Here is a 22,593-nt window from a genome sequence, read left to right as displayed (position 1 = left end):
GAAAAAGTCAGGAGGAAGAGGCGGGCTTGTCAGATAAAAGACCGACGCCAGTTGACAGCTCTGACAGGGATATACGACAAGCACAGAGAAGGAGGGGTGGGGGTGGGGTGTGGGGGTGTGGAAGTGGTGGAGGTGGTGGGTCTGGCAGTGATGGGGGTGGGGGGGGCACTGATGAAAATTGCACGCTGTAATCGGCGACGGTGTTAGATGTGGCATGTCTCTCTAATCTGCTGCCAAATAAATGGTGCACAGACGCTGATCGCTGTAGCCACACGGTCCATATCTATCCATCTCTCTCCCTCTGCCTGTCTTTACCTTTCTCTGTCTGTCTGTCTGCCTGTGTGTCTGTCCTTTTCTCTGCTGGCTGCTGTATTTCACCCAGTAAAGGCCTGGACATGACACACACACACGCACACACAAACACAATGATTCCTTACCAACACCGTGTCATTGTCTCCCCTATATTTCTTATTTTTTCAGCTCCATGAAATCTCCGCCACCGCACTGAGAGCACTGCTAATTTTCGTAAAATACGCTCCACCACATCAAAGTGGCTTCCCAGCTTTAAGAGCTCTTAACTAATGATGCCGCGTCGGCAACGAGTAAAATGGATTTCTCTTGTCTTACCGCCAAAGGAAATAGAGACAAATGCGACATGCGGACGCGCCCGCCTGCCCGCCTGTAAAAACAGTCATGCATCAATTTGGAAGCAGGGGGTAAAAAAATTGCAGGGGATGCTGTTTGTTCATTGCCATGGTTGGGTCTTTATCTGTTTATTTTGACTAGGTAATTGTGCCTGCGGTGCAGCGGGGCCCCGGCACTAAGCCACACAGGGATTAGGGAAATGTGAGGTGGTGGAGGGGGTGGGTTCCAATGCATTTGTGTCCTGCAGAGGAGAGGGCGGTAGTTGTGGTGCTGTCATGGTCCTTAACACCCTCCTGTATCCTCCCACACCCACCCACATGCACCCTAACCCACCCACCTACCTGCTCTTCCTGCCACAGTGGGCATACACACTCACGTCCTTTCCTCATCATGCTCCAATGAGCTCTGATCGGCCTGCCTCTTGCCCTCCGTGCAATGACAAAAACCAATAGTCTGGGCTGAGAGAAGATGGACTGGACCCTCCCCCCTTGTCGCCATGTTTTTCTTTTTTTTTCTTTCTTTTTTTTCTTTTTTTTTTTTTTAATGGGTGGAGGAGGGAGCATGGAAATGGGGAGAGGATTAGGGGGTGGATTTAGCAACATTTCTCTTCTCTGGGGCTGTTTAGTTAACCCTTAAATGCCGCCGGCATCCGCACCCTCCCTCACACTACCAACCACCATAACCATCACCACACACACTCACACACACACATTTTGTCCTCCCTCCCCCACACTCCCTCTCTGGGGCGGGTTCTTAAATCCTTTTGAAGTCCTAAGCGCTGCAGAAATCCATTGAGAGCCATGTATAATGGCTTTTAAGAGAGAGTGTTTAGCTGTATGCCGACCCTATGGCTTATGAACCGCTGGCGTTTTAATGGATCCCCCCTTTCCCTCCCCTCTTTTCCTCCCTTCACCGGCACTAAATCCAATGGATTGTCCCTCATTATCATTTAAATAAGCCTCTCTTTCTACTCACAATGCTGCAAGTTGAATGAACTCTACATAGTAAGGCTAATTCCAAATGGCCTTGGCCTCCCACCACCTATGTGCATATGCACTCACACACACAAACACATGTATACACACACATATTTAAGTGCACTCATGTACAGACAGACAACAGACCGCATTCTCACTGGAATACACTTTTGGCCCTTTTGTGTCCAAAGATTTTGCCTTCTGTGCTGCTCTTCCTCCCCACCGCCCTGGCCTCCTCTCTGGTTGTGGCAGTGAGGGGAGCGGAGGGGTTGAGCAGAGTGGGAATAGCCTTTTGATTCCCGCAGAGCCTGCTTTCCGGTTCACGGCAGGGCTCCTCCCTAATCGTCACCGCAGGAGCCGTCCTGCAAATCAGAGGGGCACACAGGCGTTGATGAGGGCTGAGGCCTAGAGCAGGTGTGGGAGAATGGATGAGGGGCAATGGGAGGGTGCAAAACAAGGGAGGAGGCAGTGGTGGTGAAGGTTTGAGGGAGGTCGTTTGGATTGAAGGTGGACCTATGGATGAAATTGGTCTAGCAGAAAAGTCCCCTCCAGAGACCAGGGGGGGAGAGATTGCCAATCTAGACAGAGGAATAAAAGCAGTGAAAAGTGGAAGTGGAGGGAGGGATTTGGAGATTGGTATTCGTGCTGGGCGCTGACAGACAGAGTCAGAGCCAGAGAACAGAACAAAACCAAACCTTTTCTGTCTCCATCCTGCTCTTGTTCAGCATTTAGAGGACTGCATTAGAAAACACAGGAGGAGTTTGATGGGCCAAAACGCCTCCCGCATGAGTCCAAACAGGGCTGATATAACATTAAGACAAACGCTCGGTTTGGTTCTGTAATGTGACAGACACCATTAAAAAAAGAACCTACAAAACAAAGACAAAATAAATTGACAGTATTTTGTGAAAGATAGTTTAAGTATAGATAGACATTATTATACTTTTTCTCTTTGAGTTATTATATTCACCTTGTATATGCACCACAGTATGCAGATTGCATAAATTGAAATATCTACCCAGTTATGCTAATGCCTGTTGATGCTTCTTTTATTATGTGTTCTGACTGCAATGCAAACACAAAATGGAATATTATAATATGATACGGAATAAGAGGAGAAGCCATTATCTTCAGTTAGCTGCTTACCTGAGCTGTCAGTCACTCAACACAACAATCTACATGAGGGTGTTTTTTTCCCATTTTGTCTACTAATCCAAGGGATAAGGGATTTACTGTGTGGCACTCACACAGACAGGGGAAGCAGAGTAAAACCAATAGTTAGTGACACATAATCTTGACCTACACTGTAATTTATCATCTATATTATATAACCATGAGAAACAATTGTCTTATCTCCAAAAAAGTCAGCAGGCAAGAATTTAAACATCTTTTAAAGGAAAAGTTTTGTTGTCTTCCTCTGATGTTAGCACACTAACCAGCTAGCCCCAGCCTGGCTTGGGCCTTTCTGATAGAGACTCACTGTATCTTCCAACCTGCTACGAGGACATAGCGCTGCTTAAAGGGTGTATTTTACCCTGTTGTAAAGACAACAACTGTAGTCCTTGTCAAGCGACAGTCACCACACTTCTTGTCTGCTCCTGGAGAGGAGGGCAGGCAAGAAAGCACATTTAATACCACAGAATACTACAGAAAGCCCCCTACAGCATGCACAGTTCAATGTTACTGTGTTTGAAATTAATTTACACATACTGAGAATAAGTATTGTTCAGTATTTTCATTATAATCTTAACAAATAATTAAAGTTTTCCTCAGTGTATTTTAATGACAGCTCAAATGAAGTCTGTCAGCAGGACATGAGTGATTGTTTTTAAAGAGGGGTGGCTCAGCTACCCCGGAGGTGTAAGCCAGAATGTATGGGAGTGATGTGTGGTGGGTGGGAGTTACATGGCAGGGCGGGTAAAAGGTTAACGTGAATATTGATATTAAAGCAGCACTGCTTCATCATGTCTGTGTCAGCGAGTGAAACGCTCCTTAAAGGTCATCCCTGTTCTCCTCTCTCTCCCTACAGAGTTCCACTCACTCGCTGTCAGGCCGCGGCTACTCGGTAAGTGACATTTTCATGCTTCATAGCTTTACGGCAGAATTACAATCTCCAACGACCCGCTTTATGGCCCTGGCGCTCGACATTTTAATTATGTTAAATAGAGTAATGGAGAAATCATGATATTAGGAACATTAATTCTGGCTGACTGACTGATTAAATTGCGGGAAGGTGTCCTGCGCTACCTTGGCGAAAGGAGCCTCGTTTTATTGGCATCGATCAGCGCCTTTTCGACGGTGCTGCAATTTGGCTGTCAGAGTTTTATGTCTTCCTCCAGTGACTGTCAGCGGAGGATCCTTTTGCTCACATATCAGACAATATGCCTAAAAGCCTTTTAAAGGCCCCTGCATTTCTGCAATAAATACAATCTCTCAGAGACAAATGCATGTGCAGTTCCACCTTCAGGAAGATCCATAGCAGTTAAACATATCTTATGATTTGCTGGAACTGACTGCGCCTTAATACGAGTGGGGAGATGGTCTTTATCGTAGAACATGTAGAGTGTTGTTCAAGGTAAATGTGCCGGAAAGGAATATTTAGTGACGCTTTGGAAAACATCATCCCAGTCCTTTCAAACATACACTACCTCGCAAATTGTCAGTGCAGGACTATTTTTATCCGGTGAAAGCATCTGTTGCCGTGGCCCAGTGCGTTTTCGAACCGTAAATTTCTGCCCTCCCCTCCCACCCCACACCCCACACCCCACCGTTGTTTCAATGATGTGTCTAGTCTCTGGGTAATAGAGACGTCCTTTATGTCCTTCACTTAAAGGGGAACTCATAAGAGGAACATTCTTTAAAGTGTGCTACTTTTAGCTGATGAGTGGCATATGGCAGTTCTTATTGCAGCTTGGAAGCAATCATTCCGACAAACAAAACAACTATAAATGGTTTGTCATCGTTAATCTGCCTCAAAGGACTGCAGTTAAAGCGCTGAATAAAGCTTAACTTCAAAAGGCATTGATCTGTGTGCGATCTTTTTTTTTAAATATTATTTTGTTTTAATAGAACATGTCACATTCCTATTCCCCAGCGGCCGCGTACTCACAGATGGATGAAAACAAACAAGACCTTCCAAAAAAGCTTGTGGAGCCCTTTGGCTCGAGCTGTCAGTTTGAGTCGGCGGGGAACAAGGCCTTCTCTTTATCTGAAAAGAAGAAGGAGGGAGTCAAAGAGAGAGAGGGCAGAGATGGAGATGGAGGGGAGGGGAGGGGAGGCTCTGCGGTGGGGGCGGTGTGGGGGCAGGGGCATTGTGTAAGCAAAGGAAAGTCCTGTAACGAGGGCAGGAAGTTTCACGTTGTCTGGCTCCCTCTCTGGCTATCCGGTGGTGCTATCTGCAGCGTTTCTAGCCTCTGGGCACCTCCTGGGTGCTGAGCTCTGACTCTCAATCTGCTCTGCCGCCAGGCCTGCTTGATTTCTGGGGCCTCCTTATCTGTAAGTGCTTCAGGCTTTACAGTATGATGGTTTTCGAAGGCGGGTATGGGGTGTTAGGGTCGGGGGGCTCCGGGGAACTGCCAGGGAAGAGGCTGAGTGGGTATGGGAGGGAGAACAGGACAAGGAGTGGGCCAGAGGCTGGAGAGAGTGTTATGGCTAGAGGAGATGCAAGAGAGAGGCTACGCATGTGGGTGGTTGTAAGGTGGGGTGGGGGTGTGGGAGGGTCAACGAGGCAGCCACAGAGGCACATACAGCGCCACTAGCCACCAGTAGCACAGACTGGCCTATCTGCTGGTTGGCCCCTGGGGCACAGCTGCTCTCCACAAACAATCAGCAAATCACGCTGGTGAGTAGGGGCTGGTTATCTGTCACAAGGCACTAAGAGGTAAAAAAGGCAATCTCCACTGACAGTTTGTTTTTCTACATCTATGGGAGATAAAGCCTCTTCTTGTTTATGCCTCCATATGTCTCCTTTCTTATTCTGCCTGCCAGGCTTGAATGGCCTCATTTGAATGGTTTACACAACAATGTAGAGAAGTGTTTCTTTAAGCTTTAGTGAGTGAATGGATTGCCCCCATACCTTTATACCACGCTAAAATACTGCATACACAACACATTGTCTGCTGGTTTTAATTCATCAAAGAGTGGAGTTGCACTTGAAAACTCCAGCACATACAATAAATATAAGTCAGGTGTCTCCTTGGCGGTCAAGAGTTTCCAGCACCACTACTGCTGTGCTGGTGTCCACAAGGTTGCAAGTCTGAATAGGTTTAAATGAAATGACCTTAGACTCATTGTAGATAGGATTATATGTTTGATGCACTAGTTTATGACACAAAACAATTCCAAGATAGTGCTAGGTTTTGTTGTGTTCACACAGTTCATTAGGTGCCTTTTGATATCAATGATCATTCCAAAACTTAGTGGCAGTGCTAGCAGTGATGGTCAGTGAATATAGAGGAAACACTGCAGTCTGTCCTTTTGTTCATTTAATTGGCTGGGCTTTTTTCACTGACATCAGCAAATGTGTTAAAAGAGGACACATATACATTTCCATCCTTGCTAAGGGGAGCACAGACGGTGTAATTAATCAAGGTGTCTGTCGATAATTACTATTTATCCAGGTTATAGTCATCCATTAGAAAGCTGATGTAATGTTGATCAATTTATCCATAAATGAACAAGCAGAGGTTGCAAGCAATAACTTGCTGACACTGGGCTGATTTAATTTTGTTTCCATGACAACAGGCCACAACAAGGGATGGGACAGCAATCAACACAGCATTGTAATAATCTGTTGTGTGAACAAAACATAATAAAATACACAAAGAAGCTAAAAAGATAATAGACGTGTGACAGATTTGAATCCAGTGCCTTTATCCATCCTCTCAAAAATCTAATTTCACTTGGTAGGCTAACTATATGAACTACTTCATATCCTTCCAAACATGGTGTGTTTATTCTGTTGATGACATTGGTAGATGTGAAAACACTTCCACCCCCCCACCAACCCTTCATCCTCCATTCAGGGGTGGGGGCTAATCTCTTGACCGTTGAGTCCAGCAGCGATATGTAGCAGCAGTACTGAGACTTGCTATCTCGCTCTCTGTGGAAGACTGGGTATGGAATTGTTTATCAGGCAGTCTCTCTCCTGTCTGCTTTGTGCAGGCTTCATTATAGCCTCAGCTATGTTTGGGAGACAATATCTGTGGCTTGTTTCCTGCGCTGCTACCTGCTTGTTGTTCCAGCGGAGATGTGCCCAGGCTCTGGCGATTTATCATCCTCTCAGGGGCTTCTTGATAAAGAGCCCAACATCCCCCTCTGCGCCTGGGAGATACAGGCTGCAAGAGATGTGGAAAATGTCAGAAAATCTCACCGCAGCTCTCTGCCCGCTCTGTCACTACCCCTGGGCTGGATATACGTTATATTTTAGCTGAGCGAAAACGACAACACACCTCCCTTCCCTTTCAGATGAAGTGATTGAGCCTCAGTCTCCCACTCCCCGTCTTTTGAAACCACCCAAGGCCAAGCTACGGCTGATGTCTTCACACACGATAAAAGCACAGAGCTTTGTCTGTGACAGTATAATCTGACTAGTCTGTTTTGGGAGGTTTTATGTCTGCCATGTCAAGGAGTAAAACCTTAGCCACATTGTTTGGGTTGAGCAAGAGTGCTCAGAGCTCTCAGACACACCCATACTTCATTTCCCCTGCTCGGGTTGTCATAATCATATTTAACGCTAAATGAGTCTACACTCTAAACAGAGCTGTCTCAGAGTCATTTGTGCATTCTTAAACAGCCTTGTTTTAATTGATTTGGCATTCACGACCTCCACATTGTGGCAAATAGACTTCCCTGTCTGAATGATGAGGCTTTTTACAAGATCTTTATCGAATACAAGGATTATGTCACTTAATTACAATAGAAGCCATTAAAAGCTTCACGCTTTATTTAACAAAACGACACAGATTCACTGGATTAAATGCTAAACACAGCAATTGAAAGAAATTGAGCGTAAATGATATTCTTATACTTTAACAGAAAACCATGGCTTGCTCCTCTACAGTACATGAAATCTCTTAGCTGTATCTTTGTGAGCATCTCTGTGACTCCACGGCACTCTGTCTGCCTTTGTCTGTCTCTCGCTCTGCTAACTTTACAGTGGGGTGTGCAGGTGTCTCCGTACCACCAGCTCTGCACACGGTGAAAATTAGTGAAGGAAACCACAAGCCCAGCAGGAGTGGGCCGGGGCCCTGACATTGTCCTGGCCTTAGGGTGGGGCGCTGCCTGTCAGGGGCCTCTCTATGAGGGCTGTCCGCCTTGAAAAACCTATTTGTTTATCCCCGTGTGCGGTCCGGCCTCAGATCCTGGGCCCTGCTGCTCTCTGCGCACCAGGGACTTGGGCTGTTGCCGCTAGCAACAGATAAAAATTGCTGTTAACCACAGCAGGGCCCACAACACATCAATCAACGAGTCTGCAGATAAAGGCTGCAGGCTTCAGGGGCCCTGGCTGAATGGCACGGTTGAAAATCCTTTTCCAGTGGCTGAGCACACACAGCTCCGGTGGCTGAGGCCTGCTATCATTCAGAGTCGAGGAGGCAAACTTCATTTTCAGCAATGCAGCTCAGGTTTTGTTCTAATGGAGATGCATTAGAACGGCACCAACACAAAGGGAACTCTGGGAGAGGTCATTTGAATAAAAAGGCGACACTGTGAATTAGTGTTGACCGGGCCTCAGGAAAACCAGCCCCAGCATAGTTCAGTTGTTCTAAATGAACTCTTAATTGCTTTTGCCACTTGGCTTTGCTCTTAAGGCTGCTTAAAAGCTGGGGCGTTCAGCTTCACCGCATTCCACATACTCTGTTCATTAGGACTGAATTGAGATCAATGATTGGAAATATCTCAAAGCTATACCCCAAAGGCCCAAATTGACATTAGTATGAAATATTTTTTTCACCAGAGGTGATTTCAATGGTACATTCTAACCTTTTTCAGTCTAGCTCCACCGGCTCTAAGCAAATGTATGGTGATGACTTCAGTGCCTGGTAATGAAAAAGAACAATACTGATCTTTTCTTATATTAAATCCAGTTAATGTATTCCCAGATGAAGCTCTGTGCTATCACCCATGCTGGAGTTGGTCCAAATGAAACACAGGCTCTCATGGGTAAAAGCATTAGTTTTATCCCCCTAAGCCCGGCCTTGATTATCATCACTCTTAGTTTGTCCTGGATGCACTGTCCCCTAACTCACATTTGCCCCACTTTAAACAAATAGCCCTATAATGTAACAATCAAACAATGCTCTGAGGATTTGTTTACTGCAGGCTTTCTCCCCATTAAGTTTCACGGACACTGTAGACAAATAAAGTGGTAATTCCACTTTATCATATGTTACATATACCACAATCAAGCAGCAATTACATGCTCCTTCCATTTGTAAGAGCTCCCAGTGCCGACGTGGATGTTTTAATGAGGGCTGTAATGAACGCTCAGGGTGTTTGGCAAGTCTCCGAGATGTTGCTGGGGCTTTTATGGCTCCCCATTATAACGTACAATTTGCATCAGCAAATTACAATGCTCCATATCATTATCCTGCACCAAGGCCCGATCATAAATTAGAGCTCCAATTACAAACATCTATCTGGGAACGGGGAATGAATACGATGGCAGCCCACCAGAAGCAGGCAGGAGGGAGAGAGAGCCTCCTGTGGATTGCGGGATGAGACTTCCATAGAGGTGCGATAGTCTCATAAACCGTCCTTATGGGGAATTCATGCTTCCAAAGGAAATAGACAGTTTTGAAGGGGAAGAATGTCTGCTAGATCTGTTTTGTCAGTTCCATATGTCATATTTCACGGCGCGCTGCTCATTGAACTTTTTGGTATTTTAATCTCCTTCCTTCTGCTAAACACAACACCCACTGATTTCGATGGCTGACTGTTTCACACTTCTCATTCAAAGCTATGTAAGCCTGTCCATTCAGCTGTGCAGAAGAACGGCCTCGTGTGTTGTGTCTCAATCCAGACCCGGCTATGTCTCTGTCTCTTCCAATCTCCCTCTGTTTGACTCTCTCTCCCTCTCTTATTCAACTTGATTATACACTGGAGGGAACATAATAAATCATAGAGATTTATCACGCTGCAGCTTATTAATTCAGCGCCACAAGTGTAATATTAGTCTGTGTCATTTAAAGAAGCAGGCATTGCAGCGTTGCCAATGTCCCCCAAGGAATCCAGAGGAAGCCATTTTAGTTTGGGCAGAACCTAATGAAAAAGGGGAGCGTGTTTTGCGAGACTTTTCATTTGTTGTCGCTCCTCACTTCCTCACGTCATCTTCATAACGCTTCTCTCTTCCGCCAGCTCATATTACCATCCAGCGCTGCCTCAGTTGTTGGAGGTTAAACAAACAGCGGTGTTCCTGTGATGGCTGTGTTGCCTGTAATCTGCGACCTGTGGCCAAATCTCGCATGGAGAGGTAGAATAAAAGGCGTACGCCGACAGATTGCTGCAGGCGCCAAGCAGAAACCACTTCTACTGATGAGACAAAAGGCCTGCGGGTCTCCCGCAAACCCACAAGAGCTCCCCGACGCCGCGCAAACAAAGCCTGAAATTAAGAAGAGCCAGAGGCAGGCCCATTTCTATAGCAGAGCTAAAATGTTCCTTTTTCATGGCCTCTGTGGATTTCCAGTATGGGATTGTAATAGGGCAGAGAGACGAAGCGATGCTTTGGAATTTTCAGTCACAGATTTTGAGAAAGCACTTTTCCCATCCTTTTTTTTTTTAACTCTCTCTTTCCCTACTCTTTCAAAATTCACACCTCCCACCATCTTTACTGGGCTAATTTTAAATGTACTAAAACCTCCTCTTGTAGCCTTTAGAGGGTGTCAGATGATGTTTAATTCATATTTTGTTTTGCATTTTAACCTTGCACATCTGTAGGATCAAACACATCCATCTTTGCTTTTTGGCTGTAAAGCCAGAGCACAGAGGATCTCTGCAAGCCCTTGTATGAGTATGAGAGGTCATGAGATGAAGAGACTTTATTCCACATTCACAAACACCCCCTAGCAATTATTCCCACTATCTTTAATGTTTCTATGAATCTATTAGGGTTAAAGCCCCCACCCGCTTCTCTAACTCTACACGCACGAGTACCTTTTCCGAAACCTGTACAAAAAAGTTATACTAAGTAGGTCATGTTCTGCCACTCGTCTTCTAATCACTCAACGAAAAGAACACGATTTCCCTCCATCGGAGCCCCTGAGCCTTGCTCCTGGGATTTCAGTGAGCAACGCACACTCATTTGATTTTCTGGCATATGTTTTCTCCTTTTCCTTTCTCTCTCTACACCTCTCTTTTCACTTTCCTTACCTTGTTTCTGACAGTACACAAGCAACACCTACCCTTCCTCCAACTTCACCACACACACATATGCACCACAACCCCTCCTCCTCCTCCCCCCACGTCTTTCTCTCTCTCTCTCTCGCTGTCTCTCTGTTTCTCTCAGTGGAGAAGGTGTCTGACAGTAACAGCAGGTAAGGTATAAGATTACAGTAGAAGCAGGGGCAATTATACCTCCAGCTGATGCTGGTGTGTTTATGAGGAGAGTAACTGTTAATGACAGTGTTGTGGTTTCTCCAGAGGCCAGAGCACAGCTTTGGGGAACCTGCTGTTTTTGTCAGCCTAGCTTCCTGCTTTGAGTTTTTTTTTTCTGTCCGCCTATCTGATTTTTTGTTCTTTCTCTTTCTCTCCCACACCTCGCCGTCACCGAGAGCCTTCACTTTGAGCTGAGCTGGTGTGCCTCTGTGTCACCCTGCCTACTGTGGTTTTGTCTTTTGGGCACCAAGCAAGTTGATGCTTCCTGCATTGTGCTCAATTAGCATGTGCCGACTAGATTACAAGTAAAAATGTCCTCTTAAGGTCATATGTACACGCATACATAAGCCTGTGTTTGCAACTGCAGGTCTCTCACCAGGGCTTCTGGCTGCTTTACCACTTCCCCCCTACGTGCTTTCTCACACGGCAGGCAGATCGCAGCGATTGGAGAGTTTGTGTTTAGATGAAGGAGCTTAATCATAATTGCATGGGGTTTCCAGTGTCTGGCAGTGGTGCTCTCCCAGTTGCTGTTCGCCCTCACCAGGTCCTGGCTTGCAGTGACAGGTTCTAGTCCTGGGAGATGCAGTGGGAATATATCACAATTTGATTTAAGTGAAAGTAAAACTAAAATGAACTACATGTAAGTAAAAAGATACCCTGAGGTCACAGTGTATGCTTCTGCTACTGTATATGTTGAACATAAAGATACGCATCACATCTGTGTGTTAATCCAGCCCACCTTTAAACGTGTTGTGCAGCGCTACCTCACAGTTGTTATTTGACCATATGTAAAATCCTTATGCACTTCTGTCGGTGCCAGATGGTGCTAAGACACTATTTGTCCTTTGTTTTCTCAGAGGCTGCACCTGTTGTGGTTGACTCTACCTGCTTGTCTGTCTGCATCCGCTGACATATATTTGACTCAGTGATGACCTGCATGTCATTTACAGTCTCTGCCCCACTACAGAAACCTTACAAGAGCTGTAAATTAAAGTGTTAATTAGATATATGCAAATCCAGTCACTTCTTCATGCTGCCGTTTCATGTGGTTTACTCCTTTATGTCTGTTTACAATACAAACCACCCAACCAAATTCAGGATGGGCCCATTTGGGGTATTGTTGTAGAAGTCTTGGCTCAGCTGTGACCCTCTCCCTGACTGATGCGTGTTTATGTTTTTGGCGGTCGTCATTATGAATGCGATTTTACTGTTTCACTCACTGAAAGTCACTTTGGCTAGAAGAGTCAGCTAAATGCCAGGAAATGTAAATGAATGCCAGACTCACCCTCCAGTCTTCTGCCCACAACCATCCACACTCCAGACCCCATCACCGTGCCCTCAGCGTGTGGTTGGCCTTGGCCCCGATCACATCAGGGCACATGGGAGATTAACTGGGCTGGCTTACTCACTCAGCAGGTTCCCCGACTCCCCTCCACTCATCCTGGCCCAATCTGCCAGCTAGCCTCCTGCTCTGCCGAGCCATGGCAGCAGGGCACCGCAAGCCCGGCCCGCCTTCATTACGCCTGCCAGATGGGCTGAGAATTAGATTCGAACTCCCACCATGGAGGGAGGGAGTGGAGAGATTGAGGAGAGAGGAAGGGAGAGAGGTGGCAGAGGAAAAGGGAGGAGGGAAGAAAGTTGTGGGGGGAAGAAAGTAATGGTTTTTGTTTTCATTTATGTTGCAAGTTATTACATTTTAATGTAACACCCCTGGGACCTGGCAGCATTAAATGCCTGTTCTTGAATAATCGACACTAACTGCAAGCAAATGCTAGGGAGAAATGAAATTAGCGAGCGCAGCAATTTGGCACAGTGATTATCGGCTCCTTGGAGGCACTTCCTGATGATTTAAGAATGCTAACATTTAAGCAAGTCAGATCTCATTACTCTTCAAGGTTAAATCGAGCTGTGTCGGAGGGGAGGCAGATGCTTGATTGGAAATAGTGCTTCCTTGTCTCTCTTCATCTCTCTTTGTTCATGCCGATGTTTCTCACTTCTGCAGCAGCTCACTGCAGGCAGAAAAGACTCAGGGCTGAAATCTGTCAGACCCTGGTGACACCTTTTGCCAGCTCTTAATTAGATCAGCAATACTTGGTTTCCAAGGTATAATTTGTCCTTTGCCAAGGATCATCACTCGTGCTATGAGCGCTGCCATGCTAATTGGCGTTCTGAATCTCTGTGTACCACACATTCCCTTCCACACAGATGTATGTCTGGGCCCATGGATGTGCAAAAGAAAATAGGGACCTTTTTGAATCCACACCAAGGGAAAAGGTTTTATTACTTTTCAGACTGCACCACAAATGTTCTTTTATACTGTATTTTCTCTGCTATTCTCACTCGTTCTGCGGAGGCAGAAACGATTTTCAAAGTAATTTCAGCCCTGGCATCTTCTGGTCCACTGTTTACCTCAGCCAGCCATACACATCTGTTCTCCACACAAACTTGATCCAATTAGGTGACACCAGACAATGGCTTACTCCTCCATAAGCCCAGCGCAGCACCAGGGGTCCCGAACAATACGGAAGTGTTTTTTTCTTCCATTACAGGGCGTCAGATCCTTTTAAAGGTGTTTATCCGCCGTCGATGTGTCAGCCTCTGTTTCCAAAAGGGGGCTCAGCTGGGGAAGTGATAGGCGATGAGGATAATGATGCGAGTGGGAGCAGTGTGGCGGATGCAGATGCACTTTACCGTGCTGCGTGTGATAAATCCTTCCCTCCGCTGCACTGCACCCCGCAAAGTTGAGGGACAGATGGGTTGGACTTTTATCTCCGCTTTCTAAATGCGGGAGAAATCAAAACATTTTTCACTGCAGTGATGAGATTTATTTAAAACAAGGCAGGAGCAACAAAGCTACTTTGGGGAATATGTCTATTAGTTTTTCCAAGCTGTTGTTTTCTCATGCAGAGGGGGAAAATCATTGCAAGTCAAATGTAATCATCCCGCCGTTGGGTTATGCTCCGTCTCGAATGATAATAATATTAGGTTGGTCCCTGGCATTGCCTACATCAGGCTTGTAATTTGAATTTCTGAGACACAAGTAAGAAGGCTGATGTTAATCACAACCAATCACTGATGTTATCGTTGTTGTTTTTTTCCTTGTTTATAACAGCTTTATCTTTTGGCACATCTTGAAATTTGGCAGCCTGAATTCATTATCTGCAGTGTTTCATGTAGTCAACAAACATGGTGTCTGTAATGTGGGATCCTTCCTCCTCCTACTTACATGCTGTGTGCACCGTACCACATCTGATGTCTCTACATCACATTTTGTCTTTGTTGTGGCCAAAAGGATTTCTGGATTGTTGCAGGGTTACCCCAGGAATGAGGAAAAAGCCTCTAAATTGTAACCAGGCATTTCCACATGAAACATTCATGCTTAAGTATGATTAGCAGAGATTAAGGTGGGTTTGTTTTGCCTCTTAGAAGGCCCCGTGACACTTAAGAAATGGATTGAGAGCAGCTTTTGCAGGCACAGCCTCCTTAATCCTGTGCCAAGAGTTCTCACCCACCTTTGCTGAATTATTTACATTAAAGTTCTCACGTCGGCTTTGGAGCCAAGGGCCTTGAGGTAGCACTATGTGTTGAACTGCCTAAACCTCAAAGCATCGAAAGCATGGAAAATATTATGTTAAGTATTACTAAGACTTTTAATGGAGCATGTTTTGCAAATGGAGAGGTTCGTCAGTGCCACATGAGGTAACACTTCTGTCGATTTTAGTAGACAAATAGATAAATACAGGTGTTGCATTAAGTTCAGACAGAGTGCATATTGTAATGGAAGTAGTAGCTTGTACATTTTCTATTTCCAAGACTGACGGAACAGACAGAGATCAAATAGTGGTCCATTCCCCCAGCCAGTGATGTGAATCCATCTCGCCATCCAAGCCATTCTACTATCATGTATCCCATTTCAATACCGTCTCCCTATCATGTATATGAGATGGAGCCCTCCCATGTGCCGGATGATGCGATCCCTAGATAGATTCATTCATACATAATGATAAAAGATGGGTTTGGACAGGACTACTTATTTGACAATCATTGAAGTGCCACTGTGATGGATGACGGGGAGGACCTCCACCCCTCTCCCCTCCCACCCCATAACCACGGCTCCCTCTTCTGATCCCACCTTATTTATTTTCCCCTAGCCCAGCTCAAGGTCTCCACTCACTTTAAAAGAGAAATATCAAATTGAATTAAAATTGCCCACTCACCCAAAACAGAGACCCGCGCACCTTAAAAATCACACATCTGTTCCCACAATTCATTGTTGCAAAGTCAAACTCTCTCTCTCTCTCTCTCTCTCTCTCTCTCTCTCTCTCTGTCTCTCTCTCTCTCTCTCTCTCTCTCTCTGTCTCTCTGTCTCTGTCTCTCTCTGCGTGGTAATGTGAATTATTCATGCCAGCGGGGCCGCGGCGTGCTTCATCATGTTAAAGTGCCCATGACATTACTGATGGAGCCACTGACGGCCCCGCACTGCTAGCTATGCTAATGCATTTGGAAGGAGGAAAGAAAAGAGATAGCAGCACCTCTAGGGATCAGGAGGACAAGAACAGATCACCTATTAGAAATTACTACTTGAAAGTCTAAGTCCTGCTCCTATTGCAAATTTCCTTCCTTACCTCTAAAGAAATCCTGTTAGTGAGGAATCCCAAACACTGTTCCTCTTCCAGGGCTTCCAAATCAGTCAGACAGCATTCACAATTAAAGTTATCAGGACACGTGCCTCCTCCGTGGTTGAGCTGTGAGATCGCTGGCCGTGAACTTGTTGGAGTGTCGCTGGGATCCTTTGTTGTGTCTCTTTCTCTCCCTGGTTTCCAGTTATCTATTCATACCTTGTCTAATAAAGGGAAAAATACTGAACAGATAATTAAATTTAATTCATGAACAATTCATTTACTTTTTCATTTTTTTTCTACTTTTGTTAGTCTGTTTGAATTGTGTGCCTACATTATCCCAAATGTCTCTAGCTATTCTAAAACCTGGCCCTGAATCTGCAGCTTTAATCAAGCTAACAGTCTGTTCAATCCGGTCACCTGTCAATGGTGTTGTAGTCAAAGTAATTTTTTAAATCCTGTTTTAAGCCACTTGTATGATACATGTTTGGATCTTGGTGGTTTTTACTACATGTTTTAGCCAGATGGGGATCCGGTATTACGAGATAAAAACATTTTGAAAAAAGCTGAGTAAATGTTAGTGGCAGCTTGGCTAGCAGCCCCTCTGACATAGCTTGTGTCTGCCAAACAGAGTTAGAGAACAAGTGACTTTAACTGTTTTATTTTGTGTTTCTACCTGATTTAATCACAGGTCTATTAGTTTTGGAGAGGATCAGAGATTTGTGGACATTTCCAGTAGCATTTACGCTGAAAGAACCAAAATGACACCATTTGGTGCCCCCACACAGACAGACAGAGCTAGAGGCATATTGTTGCAATTTTGCCTATTTGTCCTGTACAGTATACGTACATCCTGTTGTTGTATGTTAATCATTTTGTTGTGGAGTCTGAATATCAATAACACCTTGAAATTTACACAAATTCACTAGGACTCAAGGATTTTGGTGGTAAAAGATTCAAGGGCATGGTGACGTCATAAAACAGTTTTGGCCCTGTGGACGCAATGTTTCAAAAACACCTTGGAGGAACATACACATGAACTCAAGGACAACCCATTAGACTTTAGTGGTCAAGGGTCAAAGGTCAAGGTCAGACCAGAGGCAGACATCTACAAGGTGGTAATTCTAGGCTTTTATTGTTTTGAATGAGAAACCCCTATTGACAGCATACTGTCATTTAATGACTCTACAAAGGAATCTAACCCAGCTTCAGTCTGATGATAAAAACAATTCTGATTTTTGGTTCAGTTATTTAAATACTAGTTATACCACAGCACTGTTTATTTTTCATACAAGCCAGTAGGTGGAGAATTGTTTCTGTCACCCAGCACTGCTCCTCAACACGGTTCACCTGTCAGTTGACTGTTTTCTAACTGCACAAGATTTTTTTTTTTTTTTTTTTTTAAGGTTTGACACTTTAACAAAAAACTAAGAGCAGCTGAACAAGTTAATAAGTTTCTCTCATTCCTTTCACCGCCCACATTTTACCAGCTCATACTAGGATCCAGAGTTTTTGATCACAGCCCCACTTCTCTGTTGGATTACCTTTCTGCTCACCGAGAGAGTGCATCTCAGTAGCACCCAGGGGATTACTTTGTGTTGCGGTACATCCGTGCTGGGAGCTCTAATGACGTGCTGTATTTATCAGAAATTCAATAAGCCAGCTCAATTGTAAGTGCAAAGAATTAACTCTGATCGTGATATTGAATGTAGAGCATCAGTTTAGCTTGTGAAAGAATATACTTGCAGTGAATGGTGCTGTAGTGCAGATAATGTGGACCCACGGGGAGAGGCCATCATTCAGCTCCATTTTTTGTTCAGGTGTCTGTATTCATGTGTAAGAATGGTCTGATTGATAGGGATTTCTAAGACCGCAGACTATAATGTCTGGCATCTCATCTCCATATCTGTTTCTAGATTCATGTAAACGGAGGCCTCTCCTCAAATGTTATTTCTAGATGTTGTAAATCGATCCTGCATTGAGCTGGTACAGTCTGGCTGAGGTGATACACAAAGAAAACAAGCACAGAGAAGGGAGGAAACAGAGAGAAGAGGTTGAGCAGGGTATGAAAGTATTTCCACTGTCGGTTTGTGTTAAACCGGCCTCCGATATGCTCTTTGTGAAGCTTTTCTCGCCTTTTCAGAAACCGCCCGCGTGTCTGTAAAGGTGCTGGGTGAGATGAGCACAACTGATACTGTGGTTCCCACACGCTTTGCCTTCTGAAATTTCACAACCGATAGCGGTTACTGACAGAGGGGCCCTGATAAAATCTCACCTGATTAGAAAAAAAAGAGTGAGAGAGGCGGTGTGAAAGAGCTGAGGCAAGGCAAGTAAAAACGAGAAGAGATAGCGGGCCTCATCGGGTCTCTGAGGTTGTGTCTAGGTTTCAGTTGACACATCTCTGGCTGGCCCTGAGTGCACCACGCTCTCCACAAATGAGTGGGTTGAGTCAACACTGACGGATTACAAACCACACGGGCACTGCTTTATCGTCTGATTGCAAATTTGACAGATGAGATTCAAGCATGATTACAACTTTTTCCCTTTCCAGAGCAAACAAGGTCAACATTTCTTAAAACTTATCTGATAATAACCCTTAAAGCTTTTTTTTTTTTTTTTTTTACCATTCACATTTTTTTTCTTTCATGGTTGATTATTGAAACCATCACGCCACATTTACTGTCCATAGTCAATTTGGCTCCGTGGTGGTGGCACGACTTTGAAGAGTAGGGGTACTCCTGGGGCCAAAAGATGAGCCCAATCCCACGTAGGCAGGAGATCTTGCCCCAAAATAGCCACGTTGCCTGGCTCCTGGGAGCTGCGATGCAGAAACTCAAAGATGCTATCACAGTCAACCAGCCGCTCTTGTTGAGAGGAGGAGGAAGAAGGAAGGAAGGCAGTAGATGCCATCATCCTGTTTGTTCTTTTTCTGACTTAGTCTGCTGCGATTATTCTCTCTTTCTCTGATCATCTCTGATTTATGTGTGTTCCATTTCGTCGCTGTCATTCAAACTGAGGTGATGTGATCTCTGGGATGTCAGAGTTATTAACTAACAAACACAGTGATTTGACTCGCTCAACAACATATGTGAGATGTGAACAAGGGGCAACCCAGATGCTTTGAGTGAAAACTGTTCCCCGAGACAGCACTCAATTTGGAGACATATTTGCATTTCACAATCGCTATAATTGGAAGATTTTTTTGTTTAATCCTTTCAAATTTCAGGAAATTGACACATGTCACAAAGGGTCCGCCCATCTCCCCCTCTCCTCCTCCTCCTATTAGAGATGCTTGTTAGGAGAGCTGCCATAGGCCCTCATCGCTGTGACAGCTCAGTCACAATCTATTACACTTACTGGCTGCCTGTGCATCTCATAACTGGCACCAAATATTGGTTTTGCTGATAAATTCTGAAAAAGCTCCACATTAATGATGAGAAAAATAAATAAAAGGCTTGTCGACAGGATGTGGGTGGCTGTCCCATGGGAGAGGGATCTCAGGGATATAGAAATAGTTACAGCATCACCCAACAGGGGTTCCACCACCTCCCCCTCACAATCTTTCCTAAACTCCCACTGCCTTGCAGCTATCGAGGCACTTGTGTGGCTGTAGTAAGACAGCAAAGTTTTCATTTACTATCTACACAGCTCCCTCTCCGAAAGCAAGCCTTCAGGGTAATGTTAGGTCTTTTCATAAGTTACAAAGATGTAATTAGACAAATTAGCTCAGCAGACACTCAGGGTTGCGTTTTTAATGGCTGCGTGTTGCCTAGGTTGGTAATTAGCAGGCAGCCGCTGCTCCAAAATCACACATTGCACCCGAGGCCTTGCATCCGTAACCTGACAACCAGTAGCAGCGCAGTAATGAAGGCTTATGTATCCCACAGGCTTGGTTTGTCTCACTTGCCAGCCAGGTTTGATGTTGGGACTCACACTGAGCCACTGTGCAAATCTCTTGTTTATGCCCATGTATCATTTTCTTCCAGGTTGAGCGTGCCGTCCTTTCAGCACTGTGATGTATTCAAATCAAATGGATGTGTTTTTGCCTCAGAGGTGCAGACTTTCATTTGAGCCAATCACCTTTATGGTTCAATTCATCAGGGCCTTGGACTACGTGTCCAGGTCTCTTGTTGTGAGTAGCACCCGGGGAGCCGATGAGCCATTTCCACACACCCAGCTCCTCTCCCACTTTTAATGACTTGCCGATGGTGATTTTCACCAAGCGGCTGTTTTTTATTGGCTCGGAATAAATTCCCCTTCTCTCTGACACTAGACGTTCTCTTTAAATTGGATTGAGAGGGCTGAATGCCAAATCGGAAATGACCTAGCAAAATGCAGATTAACTTGTGAGAGAATATATTTGTCTATTTGCTGTATGTGTCCATATTACATTTGTGACACAGTGTTTATCATAAATATGGCTTAGCTGCAAGCTTTTCCGTGTTACAATGAGTCTTCATATACTGCAAAAAATTGATTTCCCCCCATTTTCCATTTATTTGTATATGACCTCAAGCGCTAAGGCATGTTCTTACACTTGTTTTTCACAACAGTTGTCATTATCTGAAAAGACATCACATTCAGCTGCTATCATTAGGTGCATTGCAATTGTTCACTTTGTTTAGCAGAATTTCCCACATTCAGCCTCTCTCTCTACCTAAAATGGTAGTTAAAACATGGACATATTAAAGCTTGTGTTTCATAATTATAAACAGTTTATATTCAACATCTCAAACAGACAAACTGGACTTTTTGAGGCTAAGTCAAGCAAAAATAACACCATTAGCTGCTCCATGTAGAGAAGTGCCATTTGCCCTAACCTCTTGCAGCCTTAGCAGCTTTGTACCACATACTGTCTTTCTGTCCTAACTGTGGGGCAAGTTGGCACAATGTTCTGCCTTCACCGACGTGGGAAGGAGATGATTGGGAACAACGTGCTGCGAGTGGATAGCAGCACACATCCACAGGAGCTTTGTGGACCAGGGAGATAAGACTGGAGCCCACAGCATGACAGGGAGAGTGGGACTGGGGAATGGAGGACAAGACAGTGCAACCTTAAGGCCAAAAGACTCAGCAGAGAGTAATGAGGGCCAGGTCTTACCGAGGATACTGCCAAAACTGCCTGAGAGAGCAGGGAATGGAGAGGACGAGAGGTGGAATAACAACCTTGGAGGGAAAATTAGCTGCCTGGCTGTAGTAGCTGACATAGTAGAATGTGGAAACAAAAGGCACCAATGACAAGGAGCAAATGAAGGTGGCTTTGAATTTCGTGACAGGAATCTGCGGGGTAAAGCAAGGGATGCCCAATATGACTAAAAAGTTAGATCTGCACTTTTCTCTGTCTTATGCACCATTATTGACGAGACAAAACATGATTGCAAAGTAGTTCATTTGTTTGAATCAGTAACATATTTTGTCATATAGCCTACATGGTTATACATGGTTATCAGGCATCTTGACAATTAGGAGCTAGCATCAGATCCACACATTTTAATGTGTGATTTTTTACAAGTGCTGGAACAGGTTTATTGTGCTGCTACTTTTAGTACTAATTAGGGCTGCACAAATTAGGGCAGCGTAATCAAAATCATAATATTACAGAGTGCAATATCTGAATTGCAGGAGCTGCAATTTTCTTCTCTTTTTAATGTGTCACAACAACTTTGTGCATTGTTAGCACCAGAGTGTTGTGTTGCAACAAAGACACCATCAAATCATATTCTTAAGACATAAAGACATTTTTGTTTGCTACAAGATGAATTTATATTGTTAGGAATGAATGTAATGAAAAGCAAAAATGACCATTCCAAATGAAGTCCCATATCTCACAATGACTGCCAATATTGCAATATGATGTTTTTTGCATATCAGCCTTAGTGCTAGTAGAGCAGAACTTCCTACAGGCTGAGGATTTGTCTGTGGTGGTGGGTGGTGCAGAGAGTGATAGGTGTACATGCTGTTCAGAGGGAGAGAGTGTAACTTGTGTTATTTTTTGTTACTACAATTTACTGATGACCCAGAATCGCCTCACATGCAGGCACTAGCTGGGCAGCTCCACACAGGGAAGCCTCTAATCCCCACTCAGTCACTGCAGCGTTGGTAACTCAGACAGGTGTGGGCCAAAATGAGTTAGATCAAAAACAGTCAAGTAAGGTACAGTACTAATCCAAACTTGTCCTAAACTGAGTAATTACCATAGACTGTAAAAAGAATGGACGTAGCGTCTGTGACGTCACCCATTGGTTTGGGGGAGTCTGTTTTGTGCTGCTACTACGGGGGTTTGAACCGCGCCATGTTGGATTTGACTTTCCATATTTGGAGAGGTGCGGCCGTTAGCCGGCCGAGAGCCCGCCCACTGGCCTCGAAGCAGCGGTCTCCGGACCTGTCACTCAACGTTTCCGCGCCCTAATTGGCCAGAATTTTAACCTAATAACAGTAAAACGGTAGAGTTTAAAAAAAATTCACCCCCCTCAGAGTGTGTGCTGGGGTAGAAACTATCGGTTGAGACCAAAAAACGTGATGGTACCAGGCTTTTAACATGTTTACTGAGGACGTAAAGTCGGCTATTTTAACATGGGGGTCTATTGAGAATGCTCCCTTCCGGTACCAGCCCCCAGAGGAAGCCCAGGGGATTGCAGTTTTTTGAACGCGGAAGTGAGCTTCACTTCTCAGACCGACAACTGCCCCCTTGGTAATTACACCTTTTGGTTCATGTCCAAAAAAACCAAACCATGTCCATATCACTATGGTAACATACTAAT

At 44.7% G+C, this 22,593-nt stretch overlaps 2 protein-coding genes across 10 annotated transcripts in view; both read left to right on the top strand.

Annotated features, from left to right (window-relative positions):
* The window catches only part of chfr (checkpoint with forkhead and ring finger domains, E3 ubiquitin protein ligase), a 262,229-nt gene that overhangs the window by 83,091 nt on the left and 156,545 nt on the right, over positions 1-22,593 (top strand). The gene's annotated exons all lie outside the window — the stretch shown is intronic.
* fbrsl1 (fibrosin-like 1) overlaps positions 1-22,593 on the top strand; it is a 275,251-nt gene that overhangs the window by 122,940 nt on the left and 129,718 nt on the right. For all 9 annotated transcript variants that reach the window (XM_083979470.1, XM_083979474.1, XM_083979469.1 and 6 more), the window contains exon 4: positions 3,652-3,687. In XM_083979470.1, the coding sequence (XP_083835596.1) occupies positions 3,652-3,687 (36 nt within the window). The remainder of the gene's footprint in view (positions 1-3,651; positions 3,688-22,593) is intronic.

This window comes from Trachurus trachurus (assembly GCF_905171665.1).
Source record: "Trachurus trachurus genome assembly, chromosome: 9".
NCBI classification, from domain to species: domain Eukaryota; kingdom Metazoa; phylum Chordata; class Actinopteri; order Carangiformes; family Carangidae; genus Trachurus; species Trachurus trachurus.
The sequence above is the reverse complement of the archived record's forward strand: the minus strand, read 5'-3'. Positions and strand labels throughout refer to the sequence as shown.